This window comes from Erythrolamprus reginae, chromosome 1 (genome assembly GCF_031021105.1).
Source record: "Erythrolamprus reginae isolate rEryReg1 chromosome 1, rEryReg1.hap1, whole genome shotgun sequence".
Lineage (NCBI taxonomy): Eukaryota > Metazoa > Chordata > Lepidosauria > Squamata > Dipsadidae > Erythrolamprus > Erythrolamprus reginae.
In genome coordinates this window covers 337,605,655-337,623,960 of record NC_091950.1, presented here as the reverse complement: position 1 = coordinate 337,623,960, position 18,306 = coordinate 337,605,655, and the positions used below count along the sequence as shown (strand labels likewise).

Sequence of the window (18,306 nt, the reverse complement as noted above, 5' to 3'; positions counted from 1 at the left end):
CTGTAAAGGTCGGGGCCAATTGTATATATTTATACTAGATATGTTAAAGTATTTTTATATATAATTTTAAGGCAACTTTTTTCCCACAGCTTACATCTACATTGTAAAACTTCTGTACATTAGTCTTTCCTGGACATTTGAAAGCCTTTATTGCAGTTGATATGCATTATATGACACTTTAAAAAACCTCAAGTTGAAATATCTGTTTTGTGCAGATATGCTTTAAAATTATTTTAGCTTTATTAAAACAAACTCAAAAAAGTGCAGCAAATAACATGAATATGTTTTGGGGTAAAAGAAGAAAACTGTCTTTGAATGTCAATACAAAAGTTCTAGTTCTTGCATCTTTATATTTATTTCCCTAAGATGCTCCAAGTGTCTTAATACATGCCGTTAGCAAAACAGGAGCCCCTAAATTCTATCTTTCCTTGGTCTTAAAGTTTCAATACAAATCTGTATACAATTTCAAAAAATTAGCTTGCAAAGTTTAGGGGCTTTTATTAGTTGGTGAAAACAATCCTAGCTACCTGTGCTTCCCCGAAAATAAGACTCTGCGTTATATCTTTTTTGAGCCCCGAAATAAATTCTTGGCCTTATTGCCGTGCACTCAGAAGCCCAATTGGGCTTATTATCAGGAGATGTCTTATTTCGAGTTCGAAATAAGACATCTCCTGATATATATTAAGCTTCTACTCTAAGTTATAGCTCAGTTAACTTTGCATTTGGATGCCTCCTTGTCTTGCAAAGGTAGAATTTGTAGGAAACAATCACAGCAAATGGAAATCCTTTCACTAACCTTATCCGAGGCTAGAATTCTGAAAGAAGCAATAACTTGTTCAGCAGTGTCGGTATCGGCAGTCTCTCTGGTCATAAAATCAATAAATGATTGAAAGGAAACCGTTCCCTGACCATTGGGATCAACTAAGGACATGATTCGGGCAAACTCGGCTTCACCCTGAAACACAATTAAAAACTAGTTATGAAAATTATAATGCCAAGAAAAATTAGAAAAATAATAAAATATTTCACATCACTCTGCAGTCTGCATTGGTTGCCGATCAGTTTCCGATCGCAATTCAAATTGTTGGTCATGACCTATAAAGCCCTTCATGGCATCGGGCCAGAATATCTCCGAGACCGCCTTCTTCTGCACGAATCCCAGTGACCGGTTAGGTCCCACAGATTTGGCCTTCTCCAGGTCCCGTCGACTAAACAATGTTGTCTGGCGGGACCCAGGGGAAGAGCCTTCTCTGTGGTGGCCCCGACCCTCTGGAACCAGCTCCCCCCCAGAGATTAGAATTGCCCCCACCTTCCTTGTCTTTCGTAAACTTCTTAAAACCCACCTCTGCCACCAGGCATGGGGGAACTGAGACATCTTCCCCAGGCCTATACAGTTTTATGCATGGTATGCTTGTATGTATGTTTTCTTTTTAATAAGGGGTTTTTAATGACTTTTAATTATTAGATATTGTGTTATTATTGTTGTGAGCCCACAGAGAGGGACGAGTCTACGGAGAGGGGCGGCATACAAATCTAATGAATTGAATTGAATCATGCCAAATATCAGATTTTGCACGTTTTTAAGTGTGCAAAAAGAAGTTAACTATAATGTAAGAAAATTAAACATTCTTAAATCCATTAGGCTGAATGTTTACTATGAATTTCACACAAATTGTAAAAGAAAAAAATATAAAAAATAGGAAGGAATCCACTAGGGTTTTCTGCATTGCTTGCAACCTGGATAGTCAGGTGATCAAGACTTTGAACTAAATTGCTTTCATGCAGCCTCTCTAGAAATCCTGCAGTGCAGCTTGTTTGTTTTTTTGAGAAGCTACATCAGATAAAGCATCATAAGAGATACCTAAAACACTATTACATGAAGAGAAACAGAAATTGGATAAGATATGAGTAAGAGCCTATATTCACGCTTACACTGTGGCAGCAAATATCGTTATGAGGGGTCTTTGGTACTCTCTGAGTTTGGTTGTTTTCTTGCAGATATTTCATTACCCTAACTAATGTAACATCACCAATGCTAGTAAGGAATAGTGTCTGCCGTCAATTTATATTCTAGTGCAGGGATATCCAACCTTGGCAACTTTAAGACTTGTGGACTTCAACTCCCAGAGTTCCTCAACCAGCAGCTGGCCGAGGAAATCTGGGAATTGAAGTCCACAAGTCTAAAAGTTGCCAGAGTTGGAGACCCTTGTTCTAGTGGCTTGCCCTGTCAGTGTTAATGGGACTGGTCTTGGAAGGTCTTTGGTTGGGCTGTTTACCGTTAGCTTGTTGGGCAGTCTCAACCGTAGGTTGCAGAGATGGAAATATCAATGTATTGCCTCCAACCTCTGGAGACTATGCACATCTAGATAGGAAGGAACAATTTCAAGCTCTACCTTGACAAGGCTGAGTGAATATGTGGATATTTGGCATCCCTAGGTCTAAGTCACTCATACACTCTGGGGTTTCATCTTTGGTCTTGAATGGGACTGCATTTCCCTGCTCAAGACTAGTGTGCAGTTTGAAGGCAACCCTAGCTTTACAGCTACTTTTCAACAAATAGATAGAAGCTATGGTCACAAGGGCCTTTGTATAGGTTCACCCTGTGTGTCAGTTGTATCCTTTTTTCAACCAGAAGGCTCTTCAGATGGTTACTCACACCAGATCGTCTCAAGGCTAGGCTGGATTATTATTACAGGGAAGCTGCTGTTTAAGAAATCTGGACAGTACAGTTGTAACTTGAACATGAGCAGTAAGTGGTGTTTTTCATTGCAACCACATGTCATCAGTGTTTTATTAGCTGCAATGGTTATAAGTTGATTTCCAGATGCACTTCAAGATTTACCTGGAAGATATGGCTAGGCCAGTGATGGCAAATCTATGGCAGGGGTGCCACAGGTGGCACAAGGAGCCATATCTGCTGGCATGCGAGCCGTTGCCCTAGCTAAGCTCCAACATGCATGTTTCTGCTGGCCAGCTGATTTTTGGCTCAGGGTGGGAGCTTTTGGCTTCAGAGAACTTCTGGGGGGATGGGGGAGGGCATTTTTATCCTCCCTGGCTCCAGGGAATACTTTGGAGCCTGGGGAGGACAAAACACAGGCCTACTGAGCCCACCAGAAGTTGGAAAACAGAGTGCCTCTGGGGGTGGGGATGGGGAAAGCTGTTTTCGCCCTCCCCAGGCATTGAATTATGGGTGTGGGCACTCGCACATGCATGACAACACACACACATGCTCTTTCGGCACCTGAGGAAAAAAAGGTTCGCCATTACTGGGCTAGGCTATGTAATACAATTGGGCCTAACAATTGGGTATGCTTTGATTTCCTTTAGTTAAATGTTTTACTTTATAGGACACCTTTGCACCTGTCCTTTGAAACAATATCTCCCCAGAGATACTGACTGACTGACTGACTGTCTGTCTGTCTGTCTGTCTGTCTGTCTGTCTGTCTGTCTGTCTGTCTGTCTGTCTGTCTGTCTGTCTGTCTGTCTATCTATCTATCTATCTATCTATCTATCTATCTATCTATCTATCTGTATGCCGCCCCTCTCCGTAGACTCAGAGCGGCTAACAACAATAGTAAAACAACATATAACAAATCTAATATTTAAAATAATTTAAAAGACCCTAATTTAAGAACCAAACTTACACACAAACATACCATGCATAAATTGTATAGGCCTAGGGGGAAGGGAATATCTCAGTTCCCTCATGCCTGACGACAGAGGTGGGTTTTAAGGAGCTTACGAAAGGCGAGGAGGGTGGGGGCAATTCTGATCTCTGGGGAGAGTTGGTTCCAGAGGTTCGGGGCCGCCACAGAGAAGGCTCTTCCCCTGGGTCCTGCCAGACGCCATTGTTTAGTTGACAGGACCCGGAGAAGGCCAACTCTGTGGGACCTAACTGGTTGCTGGGATTCCTGCGGCAGAAGGCGGTCCCGGAGATATTCTGGTCCGATGCCATGAAGGTCTTTATAGGTCATAACCAACACTTTGAATTGTGATCGGAAACTGATTGGCAACTAATGCAGACTGTGGATTGTTGGTGTAACATGGGCATACTTAGGGAAGACCATGATTGCAGCTCCAATTCTTCAAATGTTTTGTCAATCCCTTAAAACTTTGCCCCAGGCCTAGATTTTGTTAAAAGTCTAACAACTTTTGATTATTCTTCATAAGTGTCAATCATATTTTTCTTTGTATACTATGTTTTAAAATTGCAAGTTACCCAGAATATTTTGGTAGACGAATGTCCTCGATATCTGACAAATGAACACACAGACAGAAAAATATTCAGAATTGAAATATAACAGAATCTTTATATAAATGCCATGGTAAATGGGCACAATGTTTTAGTATGAATATATATACACAGCTGTCTGCATAGTGTTCTACAATTAGTAAGTCTAATTCTGTACATACTCAAGAATAACATCTATGTGGAGCTTCCCTCTGAGAAGATAAATTATAAACATTTCTGATGTACTTAGATTTTGAGTGGGTTGAACTTCTTCACCACAGAAGTTTTATAATTTACATCTATAACAGTGACTTTGTTAAAGTACTTGTAATGATAAAATCCTGTAAGTGTAATGTGGGTTATTATCACAATTAACTACATCTTAAAATTCATACCAAATCATAACCCATTGAAATTAAGCAGGCTCTGAAATCTTCATGGTCCATCAGCCCATTTTTCTTCTGTTGATAGGAACAAACAGCATGGAAGATTTAAGGATAAGAATAAAGCCACCACAATTTCCATAAAGGTAGAATAGGTTCAGGATCAGATGTATCAGATATTCATTCAAGGCCAAGTTGAACCAACAGAAAGCAGAAGAAAAAGAGACATTAGATTACATGAAATAATGCTAGAAAGATGCTAATGAAATATAAACAAACAAAAAAGCAAGAGAAAGGCATAAAATACAGCATTCTTAGCGTGCCAAATTCAATTAGCAAGGCAGATTTAAAGTGTAACATTTTTTTTAAGCTACACAATGCAAAAAAAAAATAACACTTCAAGATTCTAACATTTCACAAGCAGTACACGATTGTTAAATATTATTTTCTAAAAGTGTTAAGCTAGGAGTTGAAAGTATAAGCTAATGGAGCCTAAAATGATATTTAATTTTTGCATAATTTTACATGTGACTCTGATAGGAAGGACTCATTGTGTACTTCATCTTGTTTTTGTGAATGCAAGAATTTCCAGTAAAGTGTAGTCAATGTATACAGTGTATTATAGGTAATGCATAGCATGATTATTGGTTCTCTGTAATTGTGTTGTACACCATAGGATTGCGGTGGACTGGAGATTTCTTCCATGAAAAAAGCATGTATTTTATCTGAGTAAACAATATTATGAAAGCTCACACCCTTATACACAATTCCTTCCAGTTATTGACATCTGATTTAAATTAAATAACTTCAAATCAAAGAAGTAATAATTAGTTTTACTGTGCATAAAGTAAACTCCTTTTCTCAGACCTAGCCTTAGTTTTATGGGCCATTATGGACTGTTCTCTAATTAAACTGGTTATTATATTCTTTTGCTTAAGCACATTTTCGGTTTTAAAACTCTCTTTAAAAAAATAGAATTCATTAGCTTGAAAGCAGTTTCATTTTAAAGCTCTAAAATAGGATGACTGATCAATTAAGAACTATTTTTTTAAGGTATGATGTTGCTCCTGTATTAAGAGAACAGAAGATTGCTAAGAGAGGTGGGTCAAATGGCTGGACACCATTTTATATTAAAGACAAGTCATATGAACCTATTAACAATTAGCCCATGAGATCTGGACTGATGGAAGGACTACCACCCTGCCCACAAAATTATTGCATTTGTGCCACGTCTGACATCTTTTTGCCATCAAATTGTAATGTTTAAGGAGACAGAAGAAGCTGATGGAACACATGGTGAATGGTAGTAATGAAGTGCGTTTAATAGAACTCTTGGCCCCATGGGCTTATCTGTTCAAGATCTTGGTTCTTTGTCTCTTAAATCCTCCATCACCATTCTGCCTTGAGACTTAGAAGTAAAGAATCAGGTCTTAGACCCATAAGCCGCTAGCATCGTCATCATCATCCCTGCCTCCCAAGCTCAGCAACCATTTTTAGCTATCAGTTTTTGGGAGATATTTTGCATTACTGTGGGTTGTCTTCCAGTCACATCAATATCATTTAAATAAAACTCTAAAAATTTGAATTGTTTCCTATCTTTGGTATAGGGATTGGTTGTTTATTTTTGTAAGCTAGGTAGCCATGCCACCAAAATCATTAGACAAAATGTACAATTAAGCTACTGTGTACAGTAAAATTTGGATCCAATTATTTTGCTTAAAATTGTTTTCTGTATATTTAAATGCTAAATAAAATTACAGTTCATTTATACAGCTGCCTGATTGGGCAGTGCACAACAATTTAAAAAAAAATTAAAATGTATAAAACCAACAATTACAGATATAAAAAATATAATACTAAATATTAAAAAGCCAAAACAAAAATACAATCATAAATGGAGAGAGAAGATAAAAAATGGTGCCCTCTAGACAAGTCTCCAATTCCTTAGGAGCCTCAAGCCTGATCACATAAACACATAACTTGAGAGCCTTTCAAAATATCAAGCAAGATGGGGCCAATCTCATTTCAGGGAGGGAAGGATATTCCATAAGGCAGCCACTACTGTCAAGAAGGTGCATCTCCTTGGACCCACCAAATGTAGATCCCTAGCTGATGATAATAACGGCATGCCTTCTCTGATGGAGTGAGCTGATATAATTGGGAAGAAATGGTCCCTCTGATAGCCCAGTCCCATGTCATGAAAGGCTTTAAAGATTAAAACCATCACCTTGAATTGGACCCAGAAGCCAACTGACAATCAATGCAGCTCGTGAACAGAACTGTAGTGTGTGCAGTTCTGTAAGCATACAAACTATCCACACCACTGCTTTCTGTGCCAGTTGAAGCTTCAGAATACTCTTCAAAGCCAGCTCCCTGTAGAGCAAATTGCAGCAGTCCAGTCGGGCATGAATGACTGTAAGCAGGGCTTCCTGATCCAAAAACAGGCACAACTATTGCAACACGCTCTACATGGCGCTACCCTTGAAGAGTGTTCGGAGACTTCAAATGGTCCAGAATGCAGCCATAAACCTTTACCTTTAAGCTATATTTTGTGCATATACCACATATAATACATAAATGAACTCTAATGCCATTATCATGATATATTCGATGATTTTAAGGTGTATTAAATGTATTGGGTAATTAGTCACACATTATTGGATGTTTACCCCTCATCCCCAAATGTTTGTTTTAGTTCCTATTTATCTTGTAACCTCCAAACAGAACTTCCTAGTGTCTGTAACTAAGTTTAGAAGAAAAGATCATGGTGTCACTTGTACAATAAAATCAATTTACTCAAGGCAGAGTTGAGCAACTGGGCTTCTGTTTTGCAAACTATCTGAATAGGGTGAAAATCAGAGCAAGTATTAAGGGAAGTCTCTCTCTCTCTCTCTCTCTCACACACACACACACACACACACACCAGAAGAACATATAAAGAATTCCATTACATAATCTTGTATGCCCAGGAATCCCACTTTTTCATCTGCACTTCTATACACATTACTACACAGGTAATATCCAAAGAACAAATGTTTGAGTTACTCTTTGTTTATATCAATAGTTTCAAATGAAGGTTCCTTTTTCCTTAGGAATGGAAACATATAGAGAGAAAAAGGAAGACTATGGCAAGAACTTAAGAAAAAGGAATACTACAAGGATAATCGAGAGCAAAGTTGTGAATCAGCACTTCTGGAATGGAGAAGTTGGCTAATGGCCAGAAAAAGGAAGTGGCCAGGAACAAGAATTCTATAGAGATCTGAGGTTGTCCTGAGATGGCCCAGCCCAGCCCTATCCCAAGCCCCATCTCAATTTCTAAAATTTATATCCTATTTTATATTATAATTTCTGAGTCTTAATCACATTCTACTCGTTTAAAAAGGGAGCAGGGAATCATGAAAATACTTTTGTCATCCTGTTGCAGATAAAAATATATATAAAATATAACGGATCACCATACCCTGTCAAAGTGGTTAAATGATGCTCTGAATTCATTCATTTGCTGCTGAGTTATTCCTTTAGCATCTCTTGTAAGGATCTGGTTCTCAACTTCATTGATAGTTCGGGCAATGGTAGTCAGCAGCAGTTCCCATCCAACCCGGATATGCTGCAGCAGAAAAGAAGGATATCTTAGAGCACCCCAAAGAAATAAAGCACCAAAGACTAAGAGAGACTTCAACTTGTGAATGGTATGCTTTGGGGGCTACATTCCAGCTAGTCAGTGGGGCTATAACAACATAACATTCAGAGACATTTAAAAGCATTTGACTTAAGTAAAATATAAATACATTTAATTAATGACAGTGAACAAGATTATGCACTATGTGTTCTTTTTATAATTTCCTCTTTGAATCATTAAAAATCTAGAAGAATTCTGGCTTTGAGGACTGAGAGTATAAACAGTGCTGGAGTTCTGGGTTGTCACCCAGATAGAAAAGAGATAGTATCCTACTTATTTTTGAAGCTTAAAATATCTTGGCTACTCCAGTTCACAAGATGAAGGACTTCCCAAACTACATCTACAGTACTGTATCCTGTATTATTCTAGCAGTGTTTCTCCAATTAGCAGGAGATAAGGATAGTTCCCAACACCAGTCAGATAGAATCATAAATCTCTGCTAATGAGATGTTTCTAGTTTTTAACTACACTCACTCAGCCCAGAGAATAAAACAGCTCATGCAACATGCAGGAATCCAAGTCTATGGAAGCAGAAGAAGTCTCTCAGCTCTGAGGCACCTTCCTCCATGATGGGAAGTTGTGTGCCACACCCCCTTCCCCATCAGCCTGTCCTTATATACTACCAAGGTGTGGCCAAATGTCCCATAGATCTATTTAATGCCAAGAACATCTTCTTGTGAGATATTCATGCCTATATCTCATTCTACTTATCCTTGCATCTAACAGGGGGTTCTGATCCTCAAAGTCCCCATCATCCTCCGACTCACTTGGTTCCATAACTGGGGGTTCTACAGTCTCTGGTTAACCCTCAGTCCCTAACTCTTCCTCACATTTCACTCTCAACTCAGATGGCAAGAACATCTGAGAACTGGTACTCATCCATCTCCAGGTCCTCGAAATCCATGACCAGCTGAGCCAGACGTGGACCACTCACAATGGTGACCTAGTGTTAGATTTGTGCGGGATTGAAGAACCGAGACACAGGACAATTCAGCACCTTTATTTGAAATCAACTTGAACTGAAAATGGACTGCTGGGAAGGTACTTTTAAGGACTTTCCTGAAACTGGCTGATCAGTGACAGCAGTTTATTTCTGCCTCCACTACACTGGCCAATCAACAGCGGCTATGCCAATTTACTGCATACATCAGTACGTAACACTTACATTGCTTATAGAAATCCACCCAGTAAGGGAAGATTGCCTGGAAAATTTAGGGCTATAGCATTTGTCCTGACTTTCCTGTAGCTTCCCAAAACACTTTAAGACAGGGGTCTCCAACCTTGGCAACTTTAAGACTTATGGACTTCAACTCCCAGAATTCTCGGAGTTGAAATCCACAAGTCTTAAAGTTGCTAAGGTTGGAAACCCCTGCTTTAAGATACTGATTCTGATTAATAATCATATAAATACTATGGACCTTTCATAGTCTTCGGAGAGGGGCGGCATACAAATCCAAATAATAAAATAAAATAAATGTAAGGGACATGCAAAGCCATTGGCCATGATTTACAAGCCACCAGAGCCTATTTCTCAGATCACACTAACCCCAAAATATAAAGGCTAAATTATGACTTATTATATGTTTTATTTCTAATTATTTCAGAATCTTTCTGAAACATTAGGCTACAATTACCATCAACACTGGCTGCTGGTTACCAGCTCATTACTATCTTCCTTCTGGAGTGATAGGATCCCACAAATTTGCCCATGATCCCATCATAGCGTCTACCTTCAACATATGGTCTTTATTCATTGTACTTTTCATGCATGATATGTTATGATAAGGTTCCATTTATAGCAACTGCCTTTTCTACTGTATCTCATCATAAATATCTGCCTTAACAGATTTACATTAGGCTATATTTAATGATGTCTTTCCTTATGGTATTTTATAAAGATAGAAAAGTCCATTCATTTTAGACAAATGAACAGTGGTCAGACATAAACAGAAGGTGATTTTTGGTTTTTACTTTTATATTTTTCCCAACAGATAAAATCTGATAGAAGCTTATTTTATAAATCCTGTTTATTATGATTATTTCCTAATAAGATTTGACAGGGAAAGGAATAAGACATAAGTCAAATAAATAAATTATTTGCTGAACTGCAATGCTATCAGGAAAAATAGGAGCAAATTCATTTGTGGGATTGGGTGGCATATAGGTCAAGTAAATAAATAAAATATTTTCAAGCTGCTGACAATTTATGACTTGAAGGGGACTGCCCAACTATGAAGTGCAACTACATTTAAGGCTTGAACCTGCTGAGGTATTGCAATAATTTACTCTGATGAAGCTAATTAGTACTTGGATAAATGTTGTATACTGAAGTAATTTTTTAAAAAACCATAATAAGGTTTCCTATAACTGAAGAACATTTTAGATCTACACCACTTTTGCAACTGGTATGACAGAATGACTGTCAAGCTAGGTGGCAGCATTTAGGCCAACTTTGATTGATCTCAAGAAGCTAATTTCAAGATTAGGGTAGGGTAGGGTAAGGTAAGATAGGGTAGGGGAGAGGAGAGGAGAGAATAAGAGTTGGAAGAGACCTTGGAGGTCTTCTAGTCCAACCCCCTGTAGCTTAGCAAATATCCACCATTAAGGAAATCAGGTCTGGGTTAACCCCTGCTATTGTCAGACTTGGTGTGACGGTTATTTTTCTACCTCAAAGATTTTCCACCTGAAAACTCTTGAACCTTCTCCAAAGCTTCACAGAAAGGCTCAATGCTATTGTCCAACCCTTGCAAGAGTCATAGGATATATATCAGGCAACAGAGATTCTCCGAGGTATTTTCCACTTTATGATGCACTCTTACTGGAAGTGTAAATAGCCCTGTCCTGCTTATTGTTTGCAAACAAGTTAGAGCTAACCTGCTTGTGTGAGCTTTTGACACTTAGCAATAGCAATGGCACTTTAATGTGCTTTACAGTCCTCTCTAAGCAGTTTTACAGAGTCAGCATATTGCCCCCAATAGTCTGGGTCCTCATTTTATCCACATCGGAAGGATGAAAAGCTGAGTCAATCTTGAGCGTTGTGAGATTTGAACTGTCAAATTGCAGGCAGCCCACAGGCAGCAGAAGTGGCCTGCAGTACTGCACTCTAACCACTGCGCCACTGACACTTGTTTTAATTAGTTATAAGGCATCTTGTTCATGTAGTTCAGTTTTATTTATGTACTCCCTCTTACATTTAATCTTTTATGTCAGTGATGGTGAAACTTTTTTCCTTGGGTGCCGAAAGCACATGTGTGCATGCTATCACGAGTCTTCTAATAAATTATTATTATTATTATCACGCATTTGCAAGCGCACACATCCAAATTTCAATGCCTCCTCTGCCTCTCCAGACGCTCTCTGGAGGCCGGAAATAGCTCATTTCCTAACTTCTGGTTGGCCCAATAGGCCCTTTTTTTCATCCTCCCCAGGCTCCAGAGGCTTCTCTGGAGCCTGGGGAGGGCAAAAACGCCATCCTCCATCCCTGCAGAGGTCTTCCGGAATCCAAAAACACGCTTCCAGAGTCTCTGTGCAAGCCAAAAATCAGCTGGCCAGCACACACATGTGCACTGGAGCTCAACTAGGACAACAGCTCATGTACTGGCAGATATGGTACCATGTATCACATATGGCATGGGTGCCATAGGTTCACCATCACTGTTTTATGTGTATTGTTATCTGCTAAAGGTCAGTCGGGACCGGAGTGCGTTAAATGCTGGAAAAAATAAAATAATGTTTTGGGATTGAGTGGAAACACCTGTGGTAATTTAAAAACAATACTGAAACATAAGAGTCCCCAGTGTCATTGTGAAATACATACTGCAGCAAGACTGCATATATAAAATTAAATAAAGACTAGATTTACCTCCATGGTGTAATTGGTATGCTTATTATCAAAGACTAATGCTTCCTGTATCAGTTGATGATCTCCTTCTAGTTTGTCAATATTGTGCTTGTAATTAATAATATTGTGCTCCTGCTGTTTTAACTGGATCATCTGGTCCTCTAATGGCCCCGTGATATCTACCGAGGTTCGGCCAATTTCCTGCCATAGAGAGGAAAAAAAAGAGAAAAAGCTTTCATGATGTTGCAAAATGTTTTGGCTTAAAGAGAGTAGCAAATAGTTTTTCCTAATGCTCATGCACATATACACACACACATATATACACACAAAAGGACAGGCAATTTGTACAGGGATAGAATTTGCTTATCATTTCTTATCTAAAACTTCCGCAGATCTGGGTTGCATTTACCTCCATCTTGCTCTGGATCCAGGGTCCAATAACATTGGCCTGAGCAGCAAATTGACGGCGCAGGCGTTCATTGGTATGCTGACGAGAAAGCTCCTCCTGCAATGATTGATCTCTTACAGGCACAAATTGTTTGACCTGCCAGGGTGGAAGAGACATTTGTTCACTGCTTTGGGAAGCTTCACGAATATTCCCTTTCCCCATTCCTCCCTGTTACTTCAGAAACATCATTTCATACTTTCTGAAAACAAAGCCATAAAGCTTAGATATGAATAGTCTGAACCTTAAATTCCTGCTGCCAGACAAAGCCAGCCCTCTAGTACAGGCAGTCCTCAATGTAGGACCACAATTGATACCCAAGTTTATGCTGCTAAGTGAGAAATTTGTTAAGTGATTTTGCCCCATTTTACAACTTTTCTTGCCATATTTGTTAAGTGAATCACTGTAGTTGTTACATGGTTGTTAAGCAGGGGTGGGCTGCTGCCTGGACTTGGGGGAACGCAGTGGGGTAGCGAAAATGGAGCTTCCCCCCAGAGAACACAATTTGCATTGAAAGATGTTGAAAGAAAATGCAGGGCGTCCTGCATAAGCCACGCCCACAGTGTGGTAGTAAAAATGTTGGTAGCCATTCAGCAGTGATGGGCTACAAAACATTTTACTGCCACACTGTGGGTGTGGCTTATGCATTTTGTTTCAACATCTTTCAGTGCAAATTGGGTGCTCTGGGGTGGAGCTCCAAATTTTGCTACCGGAACTGCGTTCCTGACCGTTCCCATAGGAGCCCATCACTGTTGTTAAGTGAATGTGATCTTCCCCATTGATTTTAATTGTCAGAAGATTGCAACAGGTGATCGCATGACCCCGAGATACTGCAAGTGTCATACATGTGAGTCAGTTGTCAAGCATCTGAATCAGGGGTGAAATGTTACCAGTTCGACCCTGTTCAGGCGTATCGGTAGTGGCGATCGGTGATGGTTCGTAGAAGCGGTAGCAGCAATAATGTGAGGCTCCGCCCACCCACCTGGACACCACCTGTATCTGATTGCGAGCGATAGTATGCTGCGTCTCTAAGTATTTATACTAACCAGCCCCAGCAACAGGCAACTTTGACAATGTTACAATTTTAGCGCCAAAGCAACCAACCAATCAGAACAGAATATGCAAAACCGTGAACTCTTGAATTCTTCCCAGTAACTAATGCTGCATACTTAACACCACCATTTTCTTTTTTTAACCTTCTGCGCATGCGCAAAGCCTTCTATGAATGCACAGAGGGTGAAAAAGCGTGGGTGACAGTAGGGAAGGTAAGTAGATGGATCAAACCTGATTTTATGACCATTTGTGGCCAGGGATTTTAAGCAAATCTTACAGTTGTTAACCGAATCACTCGGTTGTTAAGTGAATCCAGCTTCCCCCATAGAGTGGTTTTTTAAATTGGGTTTTTTGATTGTTTTTAATATTAGATTTGTTTACATTGTCTTTTTATATTGTTGTTAGCCGCCCCGAGTCTTCGGAGAGGGGCGGCATACGAATCTAATAAATAAATAAATGAATGAATGAATGAATGAATGAATAAATAATAGATAGATAGATAGATAGATAGATAGATAGATAGATAGACAGACAGACAGACAGACAGACAGACAGACAGACAAACCAACCAACCAACCAACCAACCAACAAACAAACAAACAAACAAACAAACAAACAAATTTTGTATGTTGTCTGGACAGGTCACAATTGCAAAGTTGCAAACGCCAGTTGACAAAGTGCCCGAATCATTTTAATCACGTCACAGGGACACTGTGATGGTTTGCAAGAACTGGTCATAATAATACACTTTTATTCAACACTGTTGTAACTTGGAACAGTCATTAAACAAATAGTTTTAGTCATCAGGGGTAGGTTCCTCTCCCCTTTGCCACTGGTTCGCACCGCAATGTTTTGTGCGCACAATCTTGGTCCCCTCACACACACGCACATCACCCTCATGCAGTTTCACTTCCGCACATGCTCAGAAGGTGGGTTCAGTCCGAAACAGAGCTGAGGAGCTGCTCAGATGTGATTTGGCTGAAGAAATAAAGGTCGGTATTAACCCAGGGATGGTAGGAAGGGCTTTTTTCACAGCACAGAATGAGGAGAAGCCATCCAGACACAGGAAAAATGGCCAACAATTCAGGAAAAAAGATGGCGGCGAGCACAGACCGGCACAGACAGAACCGGATCCATTGCACCAAAATTACATCCGCAATGGGTTGCTAACTGTTCAGGTGATCTGGTCCAAACTGGGAGGAACAGTATCTTTTTAAATTTATTTTAATTTATTTATTTATTTTGTCCAATACACAGTGAGAATTTTAGTGGGTATATATATATATATACACACACACACATAGTAAAATACATGATGAAGGTTATAGAGGAGATACTCATAGTAAAATATATCTATGAAAGAATAGAAAAGAAGGTATAGTAATAGAACATATCAATGAAAGAATAGAAGAAGAGGTATAGGAATAGAAGAAAGGTATAGGAGATATAGGAGAGCAATAGGACAGGGGATGGAAGGCACTCTAGTGCATTTGTACTTGCCCCTTAGGAATCTGGATAGGTCAACCGTAGATAATCTAAGGGTAAAGTGGTGGGGATTTGGGGATGACACTACGGAGTCCGGTAATGAGTTCCACGCTTCGACAACTCGGTTACTGAAGTCATATTTTTTACAGTCAAGTTTGGAGTGGTTAATATTAAGTTTAAATCTGTTGTATGCTCTTGTGTTGTTGTGGTTGAAGCTGAAGTAGTCGCCGACAGGCAGGACGTTGCAGCATATGATCTTGTGGGCAATACTTACATCATATTTAAGGTGTCTTAGTTCTAGGCTTTCTAGGCCCAGGATTGAAAGTCTAGTCTCGTAGGGTATTCTGTTTTGAGTGGAGGAGTGAATCTTCCACATTCTTAATACTACTTTTGTAATAAAGCTGAGTAAAACATTAACAAATAAACTGAAATTTTAATTATCCCAGGCAGAACCTCTTCCCCACCACCACCAATCCTGTAATTAATCACAGACAAATCTATACACTCCTGTGTTTTTACTTCCACTTACTTTATCCCACTTAGTACGAATCTCTTCCATGGTGACGGTGCTGTAAGGATTGCTGGCACTTATTCTGAGGCTGTAGCTCTGAATCACCTTCTCCACTTCATTATGGATGGACAAAATAGCTTGCCTCTCGCCATCTGCTTCAGGTAGAGTGGCTTTAAATTGTTCATGGGCAGTAATTAAACTCTGAAAGAAACAAAAGGAAGAAGAGGTGGGCAGGGACCAACCTGTGGTCTGGCCCTTTTTCTTGTTCCTCCACCTCACTCACTCCCCCCTCCCATCCCCTTTATCTATCCAGACATTTGCAAGATTGTGTAGCTGGCACTTCTGTATAATCAGTGGTGAGCAAGTACATTTTGTTTCTTGAGCCATTATAAAGGGCAAACAGTAAAACTGAGAATGGGGGAAGGTCTAGAAAAAGACCCAATACAATATTCGGAAATGTGGATGGCTTTTACTGGAAAGAAAGAAAAGGCAAATGGAATCCCAAGTGAAATGAAACCACAATAGCAGCCATTACCCCTTCATTCTTTTTACAGAGAGAATCCCAAATGCATAAATGTGCAAAAAATGCAGATATAAATGCAAAGTTCAGAACAAATGAACTTTGCATTTATATCTGCATTTTTTTGCACATTTATGAACAAATGAATGAATCCTTCACCCTCCCTATCCACAATAATTCCTCAAAGTTTCCTTAAACTGCATTAAAAATGGGGAGCTCGGATCCATTGCACACACACTTAATAGTCTGCAACGTGTAATTACAGTCTCTGGAGAAGGGCGGCATAGAAATCTGATTAATAAATAAATTAGCAGCTCAGTGCACAAAGTGTAGGATTTGTCCAAGGTTTTTGAAATTCTTCATGCCTTGCACATTTCCCAGCTTAAGATCATTGCCATAGTGCCATTCATTCATGCTTTGAGGAAGAAAATTGTTCAGTAAATACCCACCTCCACTACTTTCTAAAGCCCTCCTCCCAATGAATGGCAAAGAGATTCAATTTCATTATTGGAGGTGAGGTGAACTGGATCGGGTTCTTCCTAAGCATGGAGACGCCTTCTCCTCTATCTCCTCCTCTACTTCCTCCTTCTCCTCCTCCTCCTGCAGGTCTGCATGTCACCTTTCCTCAAGTATGCAAAAAGGTCCAAGAGTGAGATACCTTCAGGGATGGGCTACTAGCCGGAACACCTAATTGGGCTTGCGTCCGCGGCTCGGGAGGTCCCATGAGTTCCAGCGGAGTTATGCTGCTGCACCCGTGCAGGTAGCAAAATCGTGCATGCGCGGAAGCAAAAAACCTCACCGGAACATGGGCGCTCCTATGTCTCCGTGCACAATTTCGCTACCTGCACAGGCAAAGCAGCATAACTCCTCTGAAATTTAAGGAACCTCCAGAGCTGCAGAGGTGAGTCCAACTAGGCGTTCCAGCTAGTAGCCCACCCCTGGATACCCTCATCCTTCTTGCCCTCTCCCTGAGTTGAGTCTACAGAGAGGGGCGGCATACAAATCTAACAAATACAAATATATACCCTAACCCAGAAGGAGCAGAAAAGAAACAATAAAGATAGTGAGGAGGATGCCAGCTTACTTGGCAATGGAAGGAAGAACTAAAATCTCTTTCCCCCCATTCCATATTAAATTCAAGAGAGCGCGGAGTTCTGTCCCAGTCTTAGGGGCCAGCCCAGTTACACCTATTAGGATGGTGAATAAGTTCAGAGTGATCTCAGAGCTTGTGTTGACTCCATGCACCAATAAAGGGATTTTGTGTATAGTACCCAAAGTAACCAAAGAAACTGTCTGATCCCAGAAAAACTCAATTTACAAACTTGGGGATGGCTCTACCATCCAACTGCTGCTATTTTTTTTAATGGTTAAGCAAGAAAACAATATTGAAGTCAGATCATTCCGATCAAAAGCTAGTATTTCAGCCACTACGCTGCACTCTTGACTTTATTTATTTATTTTATTTATTTATTCATTTTTTATGCCGCCCTTCTCCTTAGACTCAGGGCAGCTTAGAACATGTTAGCAATAGCATTTTTTAACAGAGCCAGCATATTGCCCCCACAATCCGGGTCCTCATTTTACCCACCTCGGAAGGATGGAAGGCTGAGTCAACCTTGAGCCGGTGATGAGATTTGAACTGCTGACCTTCAGATCTACAGTCAGCTTCAGTGGCCTGCAGTACAGCACTCTACCTACTGCGCCACCCCAGCTCTTAGTCACCAAACTGTTCACCCCACCCAAAGATGTGGATGTCAGATGGAAGAATGAGAATACTAAAATACTCCAATCCCAAATTGGAGGGTGGTTGATTAGAAAATGCTACTGTAATACAGTATATCTTTTCAGGCATAAATAGGGGTAAGCAATACTTGAAACTTTCTGAGATGAAATAAGGGAATTTTCCCACAGTGAAAATAGAACAACTCTCCTTGTTCAGCTCATAATGCAGCTTTACTTTACCTGGATCTCCTCTACGCTGTGAACGATGAACATATCTTGCAAGTCTTCCATTGCACCTTCCATCCAGTTGTTGAATGGAGCAGCCCTCTTGGCAAACTCCAAGTGAAGTTGATCAATTGTTTCCAACAGTTTCTCTGTCCTCTTTAAAAAGACACACACAAATGAATTTAACTTACTTTTTCTTTTAGAAATGCAC

The 18,306-nt window shown here is 40.0% G+C and overlaps 1 protein-coding gene across 2 annotated transcripts in view; it reads right to left on the bottom strand.

Annotated features, from left to right (window-relative positions):
• Positions 1–18,306, bottom strand: part of ACTN2 (actinin alpha 2) — a 93,598-nt gene that overhangs the window by 2,161 nt on the left and 73,131 nt on the right. The window contains exons 14-21 of one of the 2 annotated variants that reach the window (XM_070734009.1): positions 18,111–18,251; positions 15,647–15,829; positions 12,544–12,678; positions 12,156–12,335; positions 8,075–8,221; positions 4,627–4,692; positions 1,997–2,011; positions 797–955 (exon numbers count right to left, since the gene is read on the bottom strand). In XM_070734009.1, the coding sequence (XP_070590110.1) occupies positions 797–955; positions 1,997–2,011; positions 4,627–4,692; positions 8,075–8,221; positions 12,156–12,335; positions 12,544–12,678; positions 15,647–15,829; positions 18,111–18,251 (1,026 nt within the window). The remainder of the gene's footprint in view (positions 1–796; positions 956–1,996; positions 2,012–4,626; positions 4,693–8,074; positions 8,222–12,155; positions 12,336–12,543; positions 12,679–15,646; positions 15,830–18,110; positions 18,252–18,306) is intronic. The other variant, XM_070734007.1, reaches the window with a different exon arrangement.